Source organism: Chrysochloris asiatica, unplaced genomic scaffold (genome assembly GCF_000296735.1).
Source record: "Chrysochloris asiatica unplaced genomic scaffold, ChrAsi1.0 scaffold00132, whole genome shotgun sequence".
In the NCBI taxonomy this organism is placed as follows: domain Eukaryota; kingdom Metazoa; phylum Chordata; class Mammalia; order Afrosoricida; family Chrysochloridae; genus Chrysochloris; species Chrysochloris asiatica.
Window position 1 is genome coordinate 8,565,758 of NW_006408650.1, and position 16,475 is coordinate 8,582,232.

At 50.3% G+C, this 16,475-nt stretch overlaps 1 protein-coding gene across 1 annotated transcript in view; it reads right to left on the bottom strand.

The window, feature by feature from the left end:
* The window catches only part of TTYH2 (tweety family member 2), a 60,226-nt gene that overhangs the window by 14,129 nt on the left and 29,622 nt on the right, over window positions 1-16,475 (bottom strand). Inside the window, exons 2-4 of the mRNA XM_006869607.1 lie at window positions 16,268-16,440; window positions 10,795-10,906; window positions 2,743-2,963 (exon numbers count right to left, since the gene is read on the bottom strand). Of these exons, the coding sequence (XP_006869669.1) occupies window positions 2,743-2,963; window positions 10,795-10,906; window positions 16,268-16,440 (506 nt within the window). The remainder of the gene's footprint in view (window positions 1-2,742; window positions 2,964-10,794; window positions 10,907-16,267; window positions 16,441-16,475) is intronic.

A 16,475-nucleotide genomic window follows, 5' to 3' on the forward strand; every position in this document is an offset into this window, starting at 1 on the left:
TTTTCCCAGGGGAGCTTGGGACGGCTGGCTGCGTGTAGATTTCTAAGACAAGAACTTGGCTCTCGAAGCTGTTCCGTCCTCCCTCTCCTGGCCCAGCACCTCCCGTCTCTGCCTTCTGGCAGCGTACGTGTCTTGCCCCCACTGGAAGATCACATTCTCCTGGCTTTTTGTCTCTTCCAACCCTTAGACAGACCATGTGCACAAGTACATAGCTGAGTGCCAAGCTCAAGAATCATCCAGAAAGCAAAGATGGGAGGCTGTCCAGGAAACCCAGGCCCAAAGTTTGGACAGCTAGCCTCCTTGATCCCTAAATAAAGCCTCTGTCCTGCAGCAGTGTCCACAAGAGAAAGAGCAAGCCCACAGAGGGGTGAACCAGGCTTTATGTCAGGAGCCACCAGGTGCCAACCTTGGAACAGACCTGTCTCAACATGAAAACACAGGCAGACCTTGGAAATATGGTGGGGTCTGTTCCAGACCACCACAAACAAGTGGATATCATAGCAGTGTGGCTACGAATCGGGCTGTGAACTGCAAGATTAGCAGTTCAAAACTACCAGCTGCTCCATGGGAGAAAGATGAGGCTTTCTGCTCCCGTAAAGATTTACAGCCTCGGAAACCCTATTCAGGGTCGCTATGGGTCAGAACTGACTCGACGGCACTTAACAACAATAATCAGTAGGAACCCACTTGACAACACTTAATAATAATAAAAGTTATGTTGATACCACATGATAGTCTATTAAAGGTTCTCTTATCCCTCTATCTACCAATGAAAGGATCCCTGGGGGTATTGTGTGTTAAGCACTATAAGGTCAGTGGTTCAAACCCACCAATCTCTTCACAGGACAAAGATGAGATTATCTGTTTCCACAAAGATTTACAGTTTTGGAAATCCTACAGAGCAGTTAAGACTGTCCCAGTGGGTTTGGTACAGAGAGATCTGACAGACCCAGACAATTGTCACAGGAGGACTAGATACTACTGTGAGTCTCAAGGTATGGACAGCCTGTCCTGGGGAGAAACTTCTACACGTGAACATCCACCCACTGGTGGGATGCTGGACTTAGGTCCTTTCTGTCAAGACGGTTTGTAGCAGGATGGGCTAGGCGCAGGGAGGATCCATGAACTTGCCTCCTCTAAGCCCTGCCAGTTAGCTCTTCCTTTGTTAGAAGACAAGAGGGGCAAATAGGCCTCGGGGCTGGGTCTGGGCTCAGGAGGACCTGCTATCCCTGGGAAACAGCAGTGACTCGGTCAGAAACATTGGAGATGGGACTCAGGGATTTATGTTTAACAAGCGTGCCTGGTGGCCTTGTGGCTAAGCGCTGTGCTACTAACTAAAAAGCCAGTGGTTTGAACCTATCATCCACTCCTCAGAGAAAGCTGAGTCTGTTTGCTTCAGTAAAGGTTACAGCCTTGGAAACCCCGTGAGGCAGTTCGCCTCTGTCCTATCGGCCGGATCTGAGTTGGAATGGATTGGATGGAAACGGGGCTGGGTTTTTGGTTTTCTAGGTGATGCTTGTTCAGGGTAGGAAGGTCTTCAGTCAGAGAGCATCAAGAACAGTTCATCTGGATTCAGTCTTTAGTGCAGTAGGGACCTCCTGGGTGGGGCTTTAATAATATAATTGGACAGAAATCCAGAAAATCAGAGTACATGGTACAATGCTGCCGGCAAAGGTGCTGGCCTTGACCAATGGCTTGAAGAAGAGCCAAATCGATGGGTCATGTGTTTGTTCTCCATGACGTGATCACTCCAGCCCAGTGCCTCCCCATGCTCGGTGCTGGGCACAGACAGGACACATTCACTGGGTGAATGTCACCCTCAGGGGACCTCCTTCTTGGCTGTCTGCAGAGTGACCTCCCCACTACAGCCTGCACATGGGGGAGGACAACTGTGATGGGGATTGGAGGACAGAGTCTGGGGGAGGCATACCTAGACCCCCGAAGCTTAGATGACTCAGGTATGAGTGTGCTAAAGGTAGGGAGGTGCCCTGCAGTTCCGCCCCCACCCCCCCAAAGGACAAGGTTATATGAGTGGATCGAGGGCATGACTGGGCTGTCTAGAAGCCACCACTTCCCCAGTCTCCGCACCCCGAGGCCAAGCCTGCAGCTGCAGAGAACTCCTCCTCTGGGCTGACTTGACCTGGCTCCTTGGTTATGGACATGGACCAACTGCCTGTTTGCGCATCTCCTGTCATTGAACTTTCTTGAAGAACGAACCCAGACACACAAGGGGGCCATGAGTGTTTCCCAAGCACCAGTCATGGAGAATGCAGATCATCAGGAGCTCAATGCCGCCTGTGAGGTAGGGGCCTTCTCCAGCGCTGGGATTCGGGCACTTACTGACCCTTAGGGTCAGTGCCTGAGCGTAGTGTCCATCACTCGGTCCTATAAGAGTGCATGCACTCTGACTTCTGGCCAGCGATTAAGCATTCGGCTGGCCACCAAGTGGCTGACAGAACTTACCAGCCGTTCCTTGGGAGAAACAACCTGATGGTTGATGATTGTAAAGATGGTAGCCTTAAAACCTTACGGGGCAGTTGTGTTTATGGGCCTGGAGAGGAGCACTTCTGGTTTGGGAGGTACAAATGGTGTCAACTATTATTAGCACAAAGGCTGGCAATTTGAACCCCCTCAGAGGAGCCTCAGAAGACAGGCCTCTGAAGGCGAACACTTTGTACGACTCTAAAGCACCCAGCCGCTAACTCAGCCTGGGCCCTGACATGCCGGCAACATGGACCCTACCTGTAATACTCCACGTAGGTGGTCTGGTCGATCACCTCAGCAAGTTCAGCAGTGACGTTCTCCCACACTGGCAGCCCCGAGAGCTGGGTTATGATGGTGCCGGCCATCTGTTGCATGAACTTCAAGGTCTGGATGTAGTCCCCTCGGGCCGCGAAGATCTCACTGAGCCGAGCCAGGTACTGGTCCAGGTCCAGCTGCATCTTCTGTGTGGTTCCGGAAACCTGGGAGGGGCAGGGAAGGTGGTGACTTTGGCCCTGGGGGGTTGGTGGCTAATTCAAGGGGTGAACGAATGACCACTTGCCCTCAGCCCCAAGAAGCTTGGACTCACCATCCCTCTCAGCCCTTAATTCAGACGACAGGACCTGCTCTGGCTTTAACCAGGGACTGAGCTCCCTGTCCCAGAATCTTACTACAGAGACCCAGATGAGGAAACACAATAAAATAGACCGCAGAGCTATTTTGGCTCCATATGACCCAAGAAAGCGAATACCCTGTGTGTATCTAAGTGATGTGTACACTACACTACACAATTGTTGTTGTGAGTGTCGTAGAGTAGGTTCCGAATCATAGCAACCCTGAGTTGTGTTTCTGAGGCTGTGAATCTTTACAGGAATAGAAAGCCTCATCTTTCTCTATAGAAGTGGCTGCTGGTCTCCCATAGCCAACCTTGGGGTTCACAGTCCAGTGCTTATCCTCTAGATCTACTGTGCTCCCTGATAAATTTTGTTGTTGTTGTGTGGAGTCAGTTCCGACTCATAGCGACCCTGTGCAGGGTTTCCGAGGCTGTAAATCTTTAATGGAGCAGAAAGCCTCATCTTTCTCCCACGGAACAGCTGGACGTTTTGAACTGCTGACCTTAAGATTAGCAGCCTGATTCGTAACTACTACGCTACCAGAGCTCCTGATAAATAGCATCCTGGAGAAGTGTGAAATATTGTGAGAACAGTATCTCACATGTCAGCATAACACCAGTAGACTTGCTCCACGAGGGTTGTGCAAACCCTCAGTGTGTAAAAGCCACAATATCTGGAAAGCACAATGAAGTACGGCATGCCTGTATATCTGTTGTTGTAATCACCTTTGAACTGGTTCTGACTCATAGTGACTTGGTATAGGGTTTTCAGGCAGCAGCGGGTGCATTTGAACCGCCAACCTTTTGGTTACCCAGTGCTAGAGAGACCCAGATGGGGAAACAAAATAAAATAGACCCTGGAGCTATTTTGGATAAACAGTACAGTGCTTATCCTACAGTGCCACACCAGGACTCTATGGTACATTTATTGAAAGTGCAAGGTCAGCTGAAAAGAGGAACCCCAACAAGATGGCTTGTCACAGTGGCAGAAGCAATGGGCTCAAGCAATCAACTGTGAGGACAGTTCAGGACCGGACAGTGTTTTGTTCTGTTGTGCATAAGGTCACTATGAATTGGGACCAATTATATGGCACCTAACAACATATATGTATATAGTCCTGGTGTGGCACAGTAGGATAAGCAACCTTGTATAAGGACTCTAAGGAGCAGCTGGTGGGTTTGAACCATCAACTTTCTGGTTCCCAATCCAGGGTTTATCCTACAGCACCAGCTCTGATGTGGCTCTGTAGGATAAATACTAGATGGCAAGGCTGGCAGTTCAAGCTCACCAGCTGCTCCTTGGAAACCCTATACAGGATCGCTGAGTCAGGACCGACTCAATGGCACTTAACAACATATATGTGTGTATGTTGTTGTTGTTGTTAAGTGCTGTTGAGTTGGTTCTGACCCATAGCAACCCTGCATAGGGTTTCCGAGGAGCAGCTAGTGAGCTTGAACCGCTAACCTTGCGGTTCAAACAGCTTTGTAGTCTGACGCACTGACCCACAACGCCACACACACACACACACACACACACACACACACACACACACACACACACATTGGAGTCCTGGAGTCCTGGTGTGGTGCTATGGGTTAATGTGCTGGACTGCAAAGTCGGTTTGATCTGAAAGGTCTGTGGTTCAAGCTCACCAACCACTCCCTAGTAACCCTATACAGGGTTGCTATGGGTCAGAATTGACTTGATGGCACTTAAGAACAACATATATCCATGTTAAAAAAACAAAGCCATATATATGGTTTTCTTTTGTTGTAGTTTTGTTTTTCCCTCGAAAGTTTTATGAAAACTTTAAACTTCCTACATGAAGAATTGTTTTCTAGACATGAGGAACGACATGTTTAAGACGTGATTAAACTTTGGAGTTCCTCTCTTGCTACCTGACCTTTCATTCCTACCAACAAGGTTTCTAAATACCCAAGAAGGGAAAAGCTTTGTTGTAGCACTAGCAACAGAGCAGGGGTCCTGGGGCGCAACAAGACGCTGAAACAACAGACAGAAGATCCTGTCCAGCTCCACGTTCACAGAAGGAGGAAACCCAGGCCTTCCCAGCAGGCTCATGTCCCTGGGGGCAGGACGTCTGTCCTGCCAGGTGGTTGAGTAGGTTCTGGTCTCTCAGGAACTCTGAGGGAAGGAGTCCTAGTGGCACAGACTAAGCACTGGACTGCCCACTGCAAGATCAGAAGTTCAAACCCAGCAGCCTCTGTGCAGGTACCAGGAGGCTGTCTGCTGTCATAAAGATTTAGAGTCTCGGAAAGTTCTATTTTACTCTGCCCTATTGTTTTTGTTGTTGTCATGTGCCGTGGAGTCGGTTCCGACCCATAGTGACCCTGCACAGGGTTTCCGAGGTTGTAAATCTTTACAGGAGCAGAACGCCTCATCTTTCTCCCACGGAACAGCTGATAGTTTCTAACTGCTGACCTTGAGGTTCACAACCCGAGCTCCTTAGGGCCGCAATATTAGGGAAGTGGGGCCGTAGGCTATTCCCAGGAAGAGCTGGAAGGGACGATCCTTAACTGGATCGCAAACAAAGCACAGAGGTAGGGCTTGGGACTATAGGATTCTGGGACAGGTGTCATTTAGACAAATAAAACTAGGTTTGAGAAGACGATCAAAGCAAAATAAACCAAACCAGCTGCCATGGAGCCAATCCCAATTCATGGCGACCCCATGTGTGTCAGAACATATCTGTGCACCATAGAGATCACCAGGCCTTTCTTCTGAGGTACCCTTGGGTGGACCTGGGCCTCCCATCTGCTGGTTAGCAGCTGGGTGAATTCACTACACCAGACCCAGACTCCCAGGGCTCGGTACTAGAAAGCAGATTCAGGGTTCCTTCAAGGCCTGGGGACCCACATATATTGGAAATTTCCATCAGGTAATAAAAACAGTATACTGCAAACGTGTCAAACTCCCCTATTTCCTTATTATGAATGGGAAACACAGCATGTATTTTTCTCATTCACTGGATGTATTTCGAGATTGGATTCGTAATTCAAAGAGTTACAGTGGTTGGTGTGTAGGGTTTGTCAATCTCCTCCAGTAACTCCAGCTTCCATAGGACGATGAAAATGCCCCAGTGATAGCTCAGCACGGGGGCGGATGGGGCACAAGCTCCCCTGATAACACACCCTGGGTCTGCAGTGCTGGGGGATTGAACATCCTCACTGTGGCCTTTCACATCTGCTTCTTCGCACTCTAAGTTCCTGATTCTAGAGAAGAAAGGCTCCCTTTATTTTGCTTTGTTTTTCAATGTCAGCCACTGTTCTCTCTTCCTGCTTGTGCCTGGGTCTCCAAAGCTGGTGAATGGCCAAGAGATGCCAGTGACCTTAAAGATGAAAGAATCCAGTAGCCGTACACAGGACAGAGCACGTCAAAGTAACTAAGTCAGAGACATCACCCCAATAGACTCTCCTTCTGGGTTTAATAAGATCATGTGTGCACAAGAGTTTTATAACCAAGATGAGACAAATGGCAGTATTAATAAATGATAACATTATGGCAAACTAAGTAATGTGATATTTTTATATGTCTGTACTGTATCAATGGAGCCGTGGTGATGTAGCAGGTTACCCGCTGGCTGTTAACCGCATGGTCGGTGGTTCAAATCCACCAGCTGTTCCATGTGAGGAAGATGAGGTTTTCTACTCCCATAGAGATTTACAGTCACGGAAACCCTACACAGGGTCGCTATGCGTGGGAAGCGGCACGCTCCGCTAGGCAGCACGCAACAACAACATATTAATACATCCTTGCTGGTGCAGCAGTTTAAAAAAGCGTTCAGCAACTAGCAAAAAGGTCAGTGATTCCAACCCACCAGCCGCTCTGGGAGAAAGGGGAGTCAGTCAGCTGCAGGCAGTTCTACAGGGTCACTAGGGGTCAAAGGGACTCAATGGCAGTGAGTTATCTCAGGAGTCCCTGGGAAGCACAAATGCTAATATGCTTGGCTGCTAACCGAAAGGTTGCAGGTTCAAGTCCACTCCGAGGTACCTTGGAAGAAAGATGTGGCAATCTACTTTGGAAAAATCAGCTGTTGCAGTTCTGCTCTGACACGCAGGAGGGTGCCTTGAGTGGATCTGACTGGAAGATGGCTGATTTTGTCTATCAAATGAACTTTAGAGCAAAGAGCTTTGAAAATGCCCTTCCAACTTTTTCCACCTTTTCTTATCCTTCCCTAGCTCCAACTTTAACTTTTCTCCTTCTTGAAAAAGCAAAAGGCATTAAAGTCCTGTCAGCGACTTTCTTCCCTTCCCACAGGAAAGAAAACAAAGTACCGGAAACTATAACCACAGAACTGGTCTGCTCTGAGCTCAACCCCTCCACTCCCTTGATGGCGGAAGGATTGGTTGGGTTTTAACCTTTAAGGGAGCAGATCATGTTAACAGCCCAGTGCCAAACACCTTAGGGTACCTTTGCAGCAACAATATGATCTATGAACTGATAGCAATGCCGCTTCTTGATCCAGTCCCAGTGACCTCTGCTTCAGTTTGAGAATGTTGGTGATGGGCTCAGGGAAGGACAGACGGGCAGGGGATGAAAATGGCATGGTCACAGAGGAGCGCAGGAGTTTAAACCCTTATTGTGCATCAATTCTGACTCATTGCGACCCTATGGGGAACCACAGAACCGCTCCTTAAATCTTTTTGGGAGCACAGTCTCATCTTTTTCCTTTGGAGCGTTGGGTGGGTTTGAACTGCCTACCTTGAGGTTAAGCAGCCTAATGCTTAACATACAGTGCCACCAGGGAATCCTTCAGGAAGGTAAAGGGTGGGGACAAAATAGAATTCAGACATGTGTTCTGGCCTCACTGTGAAACGTATTAGCTTTCAACCTTGGGACAAAACCTTCTTCTCCCTGTACCTCAGGTTCTTCATTGTGGTCAGCTGTGGGTTCAGTGAGGGCGCCTGAGAGGACCCATATGTCCACTAGCAAGCTTGGCACCAACACACATGGTGAAGGTCCAGGGGTAGCGGAGAAACTGAGACCCTGAGGGGGTAGGAGTTTGCCCAGGCCCAGTGAGTGACTGGTGCCCAGACCCCTCCACCATGTGGGTAATTGGGGAGATGAATTCTGTCTTTGTCTGTCCTTGGGTTCTAGCTCTCTCAAATGGTCCCTGTGTGACACCTCAGACCTGCTGGCACACTGAGGCACAGTGTTTCTGGGGCAAGAAGGCACAGGTGTGGGACTAGTGAGTGGTCCAAGAAAAGGGGGACAGAGAGGAGGGTCCACCACACTTTTATGCTGGGGTCCTCTTGTTAGCCAGGTACCTGGTCTGAGCTCCCAGGAGAGTCCATGTCTAAGTCATGGCAGCCTGGCCAGTCCATGAGCCCCTATGTCCCTCATCAGAACCCCCATCCCAGCCTCCTCTCATCCACCCCACACTTAGAACAATTATTTTAATAACTCTCATTACCATAATCACTCCCATCTGGGGCATACTTTGTAGCTTACAAAGCCCAGTCCCCGACATTATGTCATCTAGTATTATTCATCTGCTCTCCATCTTCTGCCTCAGAGCTGGCCCCTGGCCCAGACAGGGTCAGGGAGGTGGGCGGCTTGGGGGTCTCCTACGTCACTTTCCAGTGGAGATGGAGGGAGGAGGGGTGGAGCTCCAGAGTTGGCAGGGCCCTTCCCTGTGGGGCTTGGGGAGTGCAAATGTGGAGCTTGATGAGAAGGGTCCTCATGTGGTCCTGGAACCCTCCCACAGCCTAGCCTGGGGATCCTCATTGCAGCAAAGTTCCATCCAGGGGATAACGACTCTGAACTCTCCTATGTGTCCCTGCCCAGTAGCTCTGGGAGACACTCTTTCTCAAGGCCTGGGAATGTGAGCTCGACTTTGAGCCTAAGTAGCCTTGGTAGTATAGTGGGTTTTGCATTGAGCTGCTAACAGCAAGATCAGCAGTTCAAATCCACCAGGTGCTCCGAAGGAGGAAGAAGAGGCTTTCTGTTCCTCTAAAGATTTACAGCCTTGGAAACCCTATACAGGGCCAGTGTATCGGAACCAGCTTGAAGGCAAACCATTACCACCACCCACTAGCCTAAAGGTTAGCAGTTTGAACCAACCCAGCAGTGCTTTAGAAGAAAGACCTGGGAATCTCCTTATGTATAGATGATAGCCAAGAAAACCCACTCTAACTCATGGGGTCGCTGTCAGTCAGGATGGATTTGGCAACCAGTTTGGTTTTGACTTTGGGAGACAAGGACCATCCCCTCTGTTATAAGTTAGCCATTGAAAGTCAGTTGGGCTTCCCCAGGGCAGGGGACTCTCTTGCTCCCATGGGGAGTGGGTGAAGGAAGAGGGAGAAGACCAACAGAGCCCAAGAGGGTAGTAATCAAGGACCTTCTTCCCTAGGGCCCAAGAGGGGATCAAGAGCAGATTACCAATAAGCAAGCTTGCTTGTGATTACCTACTAATCTGTGGTGTGGTTATGTGCCATGGAGTCGGTGCCGACTCACAGTGACCCTGTGTACGGTTTCTGAGGCTGTAAAGCTTTATGGGAGCAAAAAGCCTCATCTTTCTCCCGCAGATCGACTGGAAGATTTGAACTTCTGACCTTGTGTGACCAAGGCTCCTACTGATTTGTTGTTGTTAAGTGCTGTCGAGTTGGTTCCGACTCAACCCTGTATAGGGTTTTTCCAAGGAGGAGCTGGTGAGTCTGAACTGCCAATCTTTCAGTTCAAACTGACCTTGTGACCCAATGGTTGACCCTACAGCGCCACACCAGGAGTCCTACTAATCTATAGTGTATGTGAAATTGTTCACTACAGATTGTCAGCAATGTTGTCTGACCTTGCGGTCAGCAGTATAATACTTACGTGAAATTGTTCACTACAGTTTAGTTAACAAACACAAGTAAGCCGTGCTTACCCTGCTCATTGGGTGAGTGACCCTGGTGAGGTTGCTTGGGGTGAGTGGCTTCTGGCCAAGCTCCATGAGTATCAGCCTGTGAGGGTTTCTGGGACTGTCCCTCCGCTCTTCCATCCTGCCCAGACCCCTGGAACATCATCCCTCAGTCTCCCAGGGTGGGCAGTGGGTCCCAGTGGCTGCTCCCTGCTCTGCACTTAGGGTTTCAAAGATGGTCAATGTCTTTAAGGCGAACCATCAGAGCCTTAGGGGATTCCAGCCTCAGATCAGCTTAAGGGAGAAACAAACGCCAGGGCTGAGGATGCTTGACTCAAAATGCCATGTGCTGGGACCTGGTCCAGGGGGACCTGGGAAAAGTGTGCATGGCCAAGGACTGCTGTCCCAGAATGCTGCCCTGCACCAAAGGCCTGCCTCCAAGGGAGGAAAGGCAGTCCCAAAAACCTCAGAGCTTTTGTGGTAGGCGACCGGCATTCAAGGGCCAAGGCCCTCTGCTACATCTCTCCTTCCAGACAGCCCAGACCAGTTTTTCACTTGAGCCCCCAGCTGGAGAGCTGCACTTGGAACCTGTCCCACTCCTGAAGATGGCTGGATTCCACCCTACTGCCACCCTTCATCCCAGCACCCCAGCCGGGAGAGCAGCCAATGCCCATCCCCACCTGGAGGGCATGCTAGGTCCATAGAACCATCTGTACGTCTGCGTCACCCAGCCCTCCTTATGGGAGCTGCCGCTGGCAGAGGCCTGACTGGGGCCTGAATTCTGGCCCCGCTGACCTCCTGGGTTGTGACCAGCCCCAGGCAGCTGCGCGCAAGCCTTACCAGGGCATCGATTCCAGAGAAGGTGTGGTTGGCGCTGTCCAAGGAGTAGATCAGCTGGTAGGCCCCATCATTGGTCTCACTGTTTCCGTAGAAACCGATGCCCACCGCAGCACTACGAGCAAGACCCCAAACAAAGGTCAGTGGTGACAGTGAATGACTTAGGTGGGCAGGGAAATTGGCTAAAGTTTTGGCAGGTGGGGTAATGGGAGGGCGGGGGGATGGGGTGGAACAACACAAAGTCACATAACAAAAATTGCTGGTCCTCAGTCTCTGGCCTACTTGCTCTATTGTTGTTGTTGTTAAGTGCCATCAAGTTGGTTCCAACTCATAGTGACCCTGCATAGGGCTTCTGAGGAGTGGCTGGTGAATTTGAACCACCAACCTTGGGGTCCAAACCGACCTTGCTATCCAGTGTTTTATCCCACAATGTCACACCAGGATTCCCGTTGTTGTTGTTAAGTGCTATCGAGTCGGTTTTGACTCACAGCGATCCTATATAGGGTTTCCAAGGAGTGGCTGGTGGGTTTGAACCACCAACCTTGTGGTTAGCAGTCCAGTGCTAATCCCACAGTGTCACACCAGGACTCCTGTGTTGTTGTTAAGTGCCTTCGAGTTGGTTCTGACCCATAGCGACCCTGTATAGGGTTTCTGAGGAGTGATTGGTGAGCTTGAACCACCGACATTGCAGTTCAAACGGCTTTGCAGTCTGGCGCATTAATCCACAGCGCCACCCCAGGACTCCAGGACTCCTGTAGCAACTTTTATTTGTGCTTGTTAGGTGACGTCAAGTCGGTTCCAACTCACAGCGACCCCATGTGTAACAGAAGGAAACACCGCATGGTCCTGCATCAACCCCCCCAGCTGTTGTGTTTGAGCCCACCGCTGCTGCCACTGTTTCCCTCCGGCTCACTGCAGGTCTTCCTCTGTCTCACAGACCCTCTTTCCCAAGCAGGTTGTCTCCTGCAGGACATGTCCTGATAATGTGTTCTAAGTACCTGAGATGAGGTTTCATCATGCTTGCTTCCAAGGTAACAGGAAAACGCTCCTATCCAATGGCTCTGATGAGTGGAAGATGTTGGGTTCTGGCCCTAAAGATTCAATGCAGCAGGTCTGGTGGAGACTGTACTTCTCACTAGATGACCTTGACACACAGGTGGGCTTGGAAACGGCTGATGTCTAGTCAGACCAGGTGCCCAGTGCCCTATAGGGTCTTTCTGGACACCTCTGGTAACAGAGTCTCTCCCCCTCCATTCTTGACCCTTTTCCCATCTTCCATGCCACCCACGGGGTAACCTGTTCTACAGAATGATACCAGCTGCTAGAAAGGTCCTTCTGACACTGGGCAGTAACTCACCTCCCTAACTCATGCACCATGGGGCAGCCCACTTACCCCTCCCCTCCCCTCAGACCCCCATGTCACCCTTAACTTTCCTGCTGTCTAATTTAGACATGGGTCTGTCTGGATCCGGTCTCCTGACCCTTAGGTTCTCTCTCATGAGCACTTGTCAAACCCAGCTCTCTAGAATTGGCCAACATCCCTGACCCAGGCCACTTTCCCTTTTTTATAGAAGAGGATCCAGGATGGAGTCTTCTGGAAGCCTGTTAAAGAACTCCTCCCAGATGCCCTCAGCCCTAATTTAGTGTCTCCCGAGAGTGGCCCATGACCACAGGACTGAGTCACCTGCGGTCCCTGTTAAAGAGGGGTGGCTAAATGGGTTCTGGAGTCCTGGGATGGTGCTGTGGGTTAATGCACTGGACTACAAAGTGAGTATGGAACACAAGGTTGATGGTTCAGGCTCACCAGCCGTTCCTTAGAAAGCATTATGGGTAGGAACCAACTAGACGGAACTTAACAAAACCAAGCAAATGCCCCAAAACTATGGAAGCAGTGTGGTCTGGGAAGGTGCATTCTGAGCCAAGGTTTCTGTGTTTCATGTACTTGTCATATACACAGACTAGATCGAGCAGAGTGAGCCGTCAGACAGTCACAGTCACTGACATAGGCCAGATCTAGATGCAGGGTAGGCCCAGACCAGACAGACTGTGTCCGTTCCAACTCATAGCGACCCCACGCACAACAGAATGAAACACTGCCCAGTCCTCACCACACTCACAATTATTGCTGCCACTGTGTCAATCCCTCTCATTGGGGCTCTGCCTCTTTTTCACTAATTCTCCACTGACTCTTGATTTAGACATAAGTTAGACACAGGCTAGATACAGTCCACATACACATGGACTAGATATAGAGTTGTTGTTAAGTGCCGTCAAGTCAGTTTTGACTCATAGTGACCCAGTATCGGATTTCCGAGGCTTTTTAAATCTTTGCAGGAGCAGAAAACCTCATCTTTCTCCCAAGGAGCAGCTGGTGGGCTCGAACCGTGGACCTTGTAGTTTGCGGTCCAGGGCTTAGGCATAGACTCATAGACTATACTTGAGTAGACACAAGACATACACACACACACACATGCACACATCTTTAGTTTGCCATCCACAGTGTTCTTTGGATTCAGCTCAGGATGTTCAACTAACTTCGAACCCACTAACCAGAGCATCATCTGGTCCACAGTTCTCCATGTAGCCCACAGGGAGTCTGAAGAACTTTACCAAATGACCAGCTGAAATTGTATTGTATATGTTAACATATTATATTTATTGTATTTCCATTATCCATTAAAAAGTGGTAGATCAAACCTGCCAGTTAATCTGCAGGAGAAAGATGAGGTTGTCTGCTTCCGTAAAGACTTGCAGTCCAAAACCCAAAGGGGCAGTTTTCCTCTGGCCATAGGGTCAGCATAAGTCAGAATTGACTGGACGTCTCCTGGCCCTACAGGCCCTTGGCTGTCAGGCTGGGTGCAAATCCTAAAAATGTGGATTGAGAGGTTCTGCCTTTTCACTTCCACGCAAAATAGAGGACAAAGATGTCCCCTTATCCCACCTCTCCACTACTTCCCTCTTTTGAAGCGCCCCTTGTTGTACTCTAGTCTCTGGATTTAGAAGCACCGCAGTGGTACAGTGATTTAAGCACTGGTCTGCTGAGAGGCCGGCTGTGGGAATCTACCAGCCGCTTTGCAGGAGAAAGGCATGGCGATTTGTTTTCGTAAAAATTGACAACCTCAGAAATTCTCTGTGGCAGTTCACTGAGTCTCAATTGATAATGGTCTGTATGCTGTTGTTTCCGTATCAAATCAGTTCTGACTCATAGCGACTCTGTATAGGGTTTCCAAGGAGTGGCTGGTGGATTTGAACCTCCGACCATTGCAGTTCAAATCGACCTTGCGGTCCAGCGCTTATCCTACATTGGTTGTCACTGTTAAGTGCCGCCAAGTTGGTTCCAACTCATAGCGACCCTGTATAGGGTTTCTGAGGAGCGGCTGGTGGATTTGAACCACCAACCTCACACCCAGTGCATTTTCCCACAGCAGCTGTTATTGAATCTGCTCTTTTAGGATAAAACATGATGCAGATCACACTCCAGGGAAAACTGGGACCAGAGCTGTGAGCCAGGTAAGGGTGCTGCATCCCATGACTGACAGATCACATCCAATCACATCATGTAGTTGTTGTTAAGTTCCGTCTAGTCAGTTCTGACCCATAGTGACCCTGTATAGGTTTTCCGACGAGCGACTGCTGAGCTTGAACCACCAACCTTGGGGATCAAACAGACTTTGCATTCCAGCGCATTAACTCACAGCACCACATCATGGGGACGATGATGTCATTACATAACTGCCAAACCCCTGGGGTTCATGGCCCAGTCAAATGAACACAAATCATGACCGTGGTAACCTGTAGGCCATTCAATCTGATGGCATTTTCCAACCCCCATCTCAGCTGGCCAGAGCTCTGGTGGCTGCCAACTGCAAGGTCAATAGTTTGAATCCACCTGCTGTTCTTTGGGAGAAAGTAGGGGCTTTATGCTCCTATAAAGATTTAGTCTTCGAAACCCTATACGGGATCGCCATGAGTTGGAACCGACTCGACAGCACACCCAACAACAACCATGCTCATGATACTGGAGGGTGCATCTGACACTTCCCTAAAACCGACGCCTCCCGCCCCAGCTCCCATGACTTCCAGGGTCCCTACTGCCTTCCTGTCTCATGTCCTTTGTCAGTTCCCCCTTTGCTAGCGGGCAGTGACAGCCAAGGCTTGGCCCTAGAGCCTCTTCTATCCCCAAATCTCACCTGGACCCATGGCCTCCACACTCTCTACTTGAAGACTCCTAGGTTTCTAACTCCAGCCCTGTGTTTCCATTGGTGTCTCTGACATCTCCACATGAGGCTTTCAAAGGCAACTTAAATTCAATCTGTGATCTTCTCCCTCCTCAGGTTCTATGCCAGGTCCCACACCTCAGAGGGTGTTTAAGCCAGAAACCTTAGGGCCAACCTTTAATAGTTCCTTCCCTTCCCTTCGGATCTGCCTCACCTTCACACCCACCTACCTGTCCTCTTTCCCATTGCTGATGCCCTAGCCCAAGCTCTGCTCTGCCCTGATAGACCTTGGAAACCACATGCATCTTCAATTCCCAGATTGAGTTGGACCCTTTCAGTTCATTATTTAAATCCAGGCCACATGTCTGCCCAGCCCCAGCCCTGTTCCTCACCCCTACAACACAACTTCAGGCTCTTGCTCTTCCATTCGAGCTGCAATGATCTTTACACCCCAGCCAAGACATACTTTGCTAGGTGAACAAACAGAGGCTAGCCAGCGAGGTCAGTCCCTCTGGCCCAGGTTCCTGTACCTGTTCCCACTCAGCTCAGCTCAACTGTGGGGGCAGTGACAGGCCCCGCCTGGTTTCTCAGACATGAGGGGCATTTGGCAGTGAGGGTCCTCTAACCCTAGAGGACCACCATGCCCAGGGGCATCTCAGAATGACACTAGCCTTTCAGAAAAGCCTCTGTTGGTACCAACAAAAGAAAAACACACCAGTTCCTGCAGACAGAATCAGCGTGTGCATGGGCACCCCTTCTTCCCGAGTGGGGTGCCCTGGAGTCAGCAACCTTCACCCTTCTCAGCAAAAGCAAAGAGAAGCTAATGGCACTAAGAGCTATTGATCTCGTGTGAAGATGGAACTGATGTGGGGCCAAGTCAGGCTTCCTTGTGACCACACTGACCCAGACATGCCCACTGTCCGGAAATGCTGCCCGTACACCCCTCAGGGAGCTCCCTGCCGGGGCTGGTCAAGCCCACCTGAGGGCAGGGGTTGGGGCCACAGGGTGGAGCCCCTTCTGAGAAACCTGGCAAGAAAAGGGGCAAGTTCTCCCATTCAGGTGCCCGGAGTTGATCAGAAGGGTGTGGTTACTTGAGGGTTCTTGAGTCCAGTGGGACAGATATCATTCATATTTCGTGGTGGCTGAACCACCATGGGGGCCCAGGTAAGCTACGTCCTAACCCCGAGGCTGTGTTCTTAGCACTTAGCCAAACGAGAGCCCTCTGAGTCCCAGCTCCCAGACTTCCAAGGGAGACTCACCAGCAGACGATCCCGGCCACCACGGCCATCCAGGTGATACAGCAGGACTTCCGCCACTTGGTCTGTATGCCATTGTTCCGTCGGCAGCAGCAGGCGCGGACCAGGTACAAGACGAGGAAGATGAGGTTCAGAGCCAGGCCCACAGCAGCCACCAGCCCCAGGAACAGCAGAGACTGGGAGAGAAGCTTGCCGTCAGCATGGGGGGGGG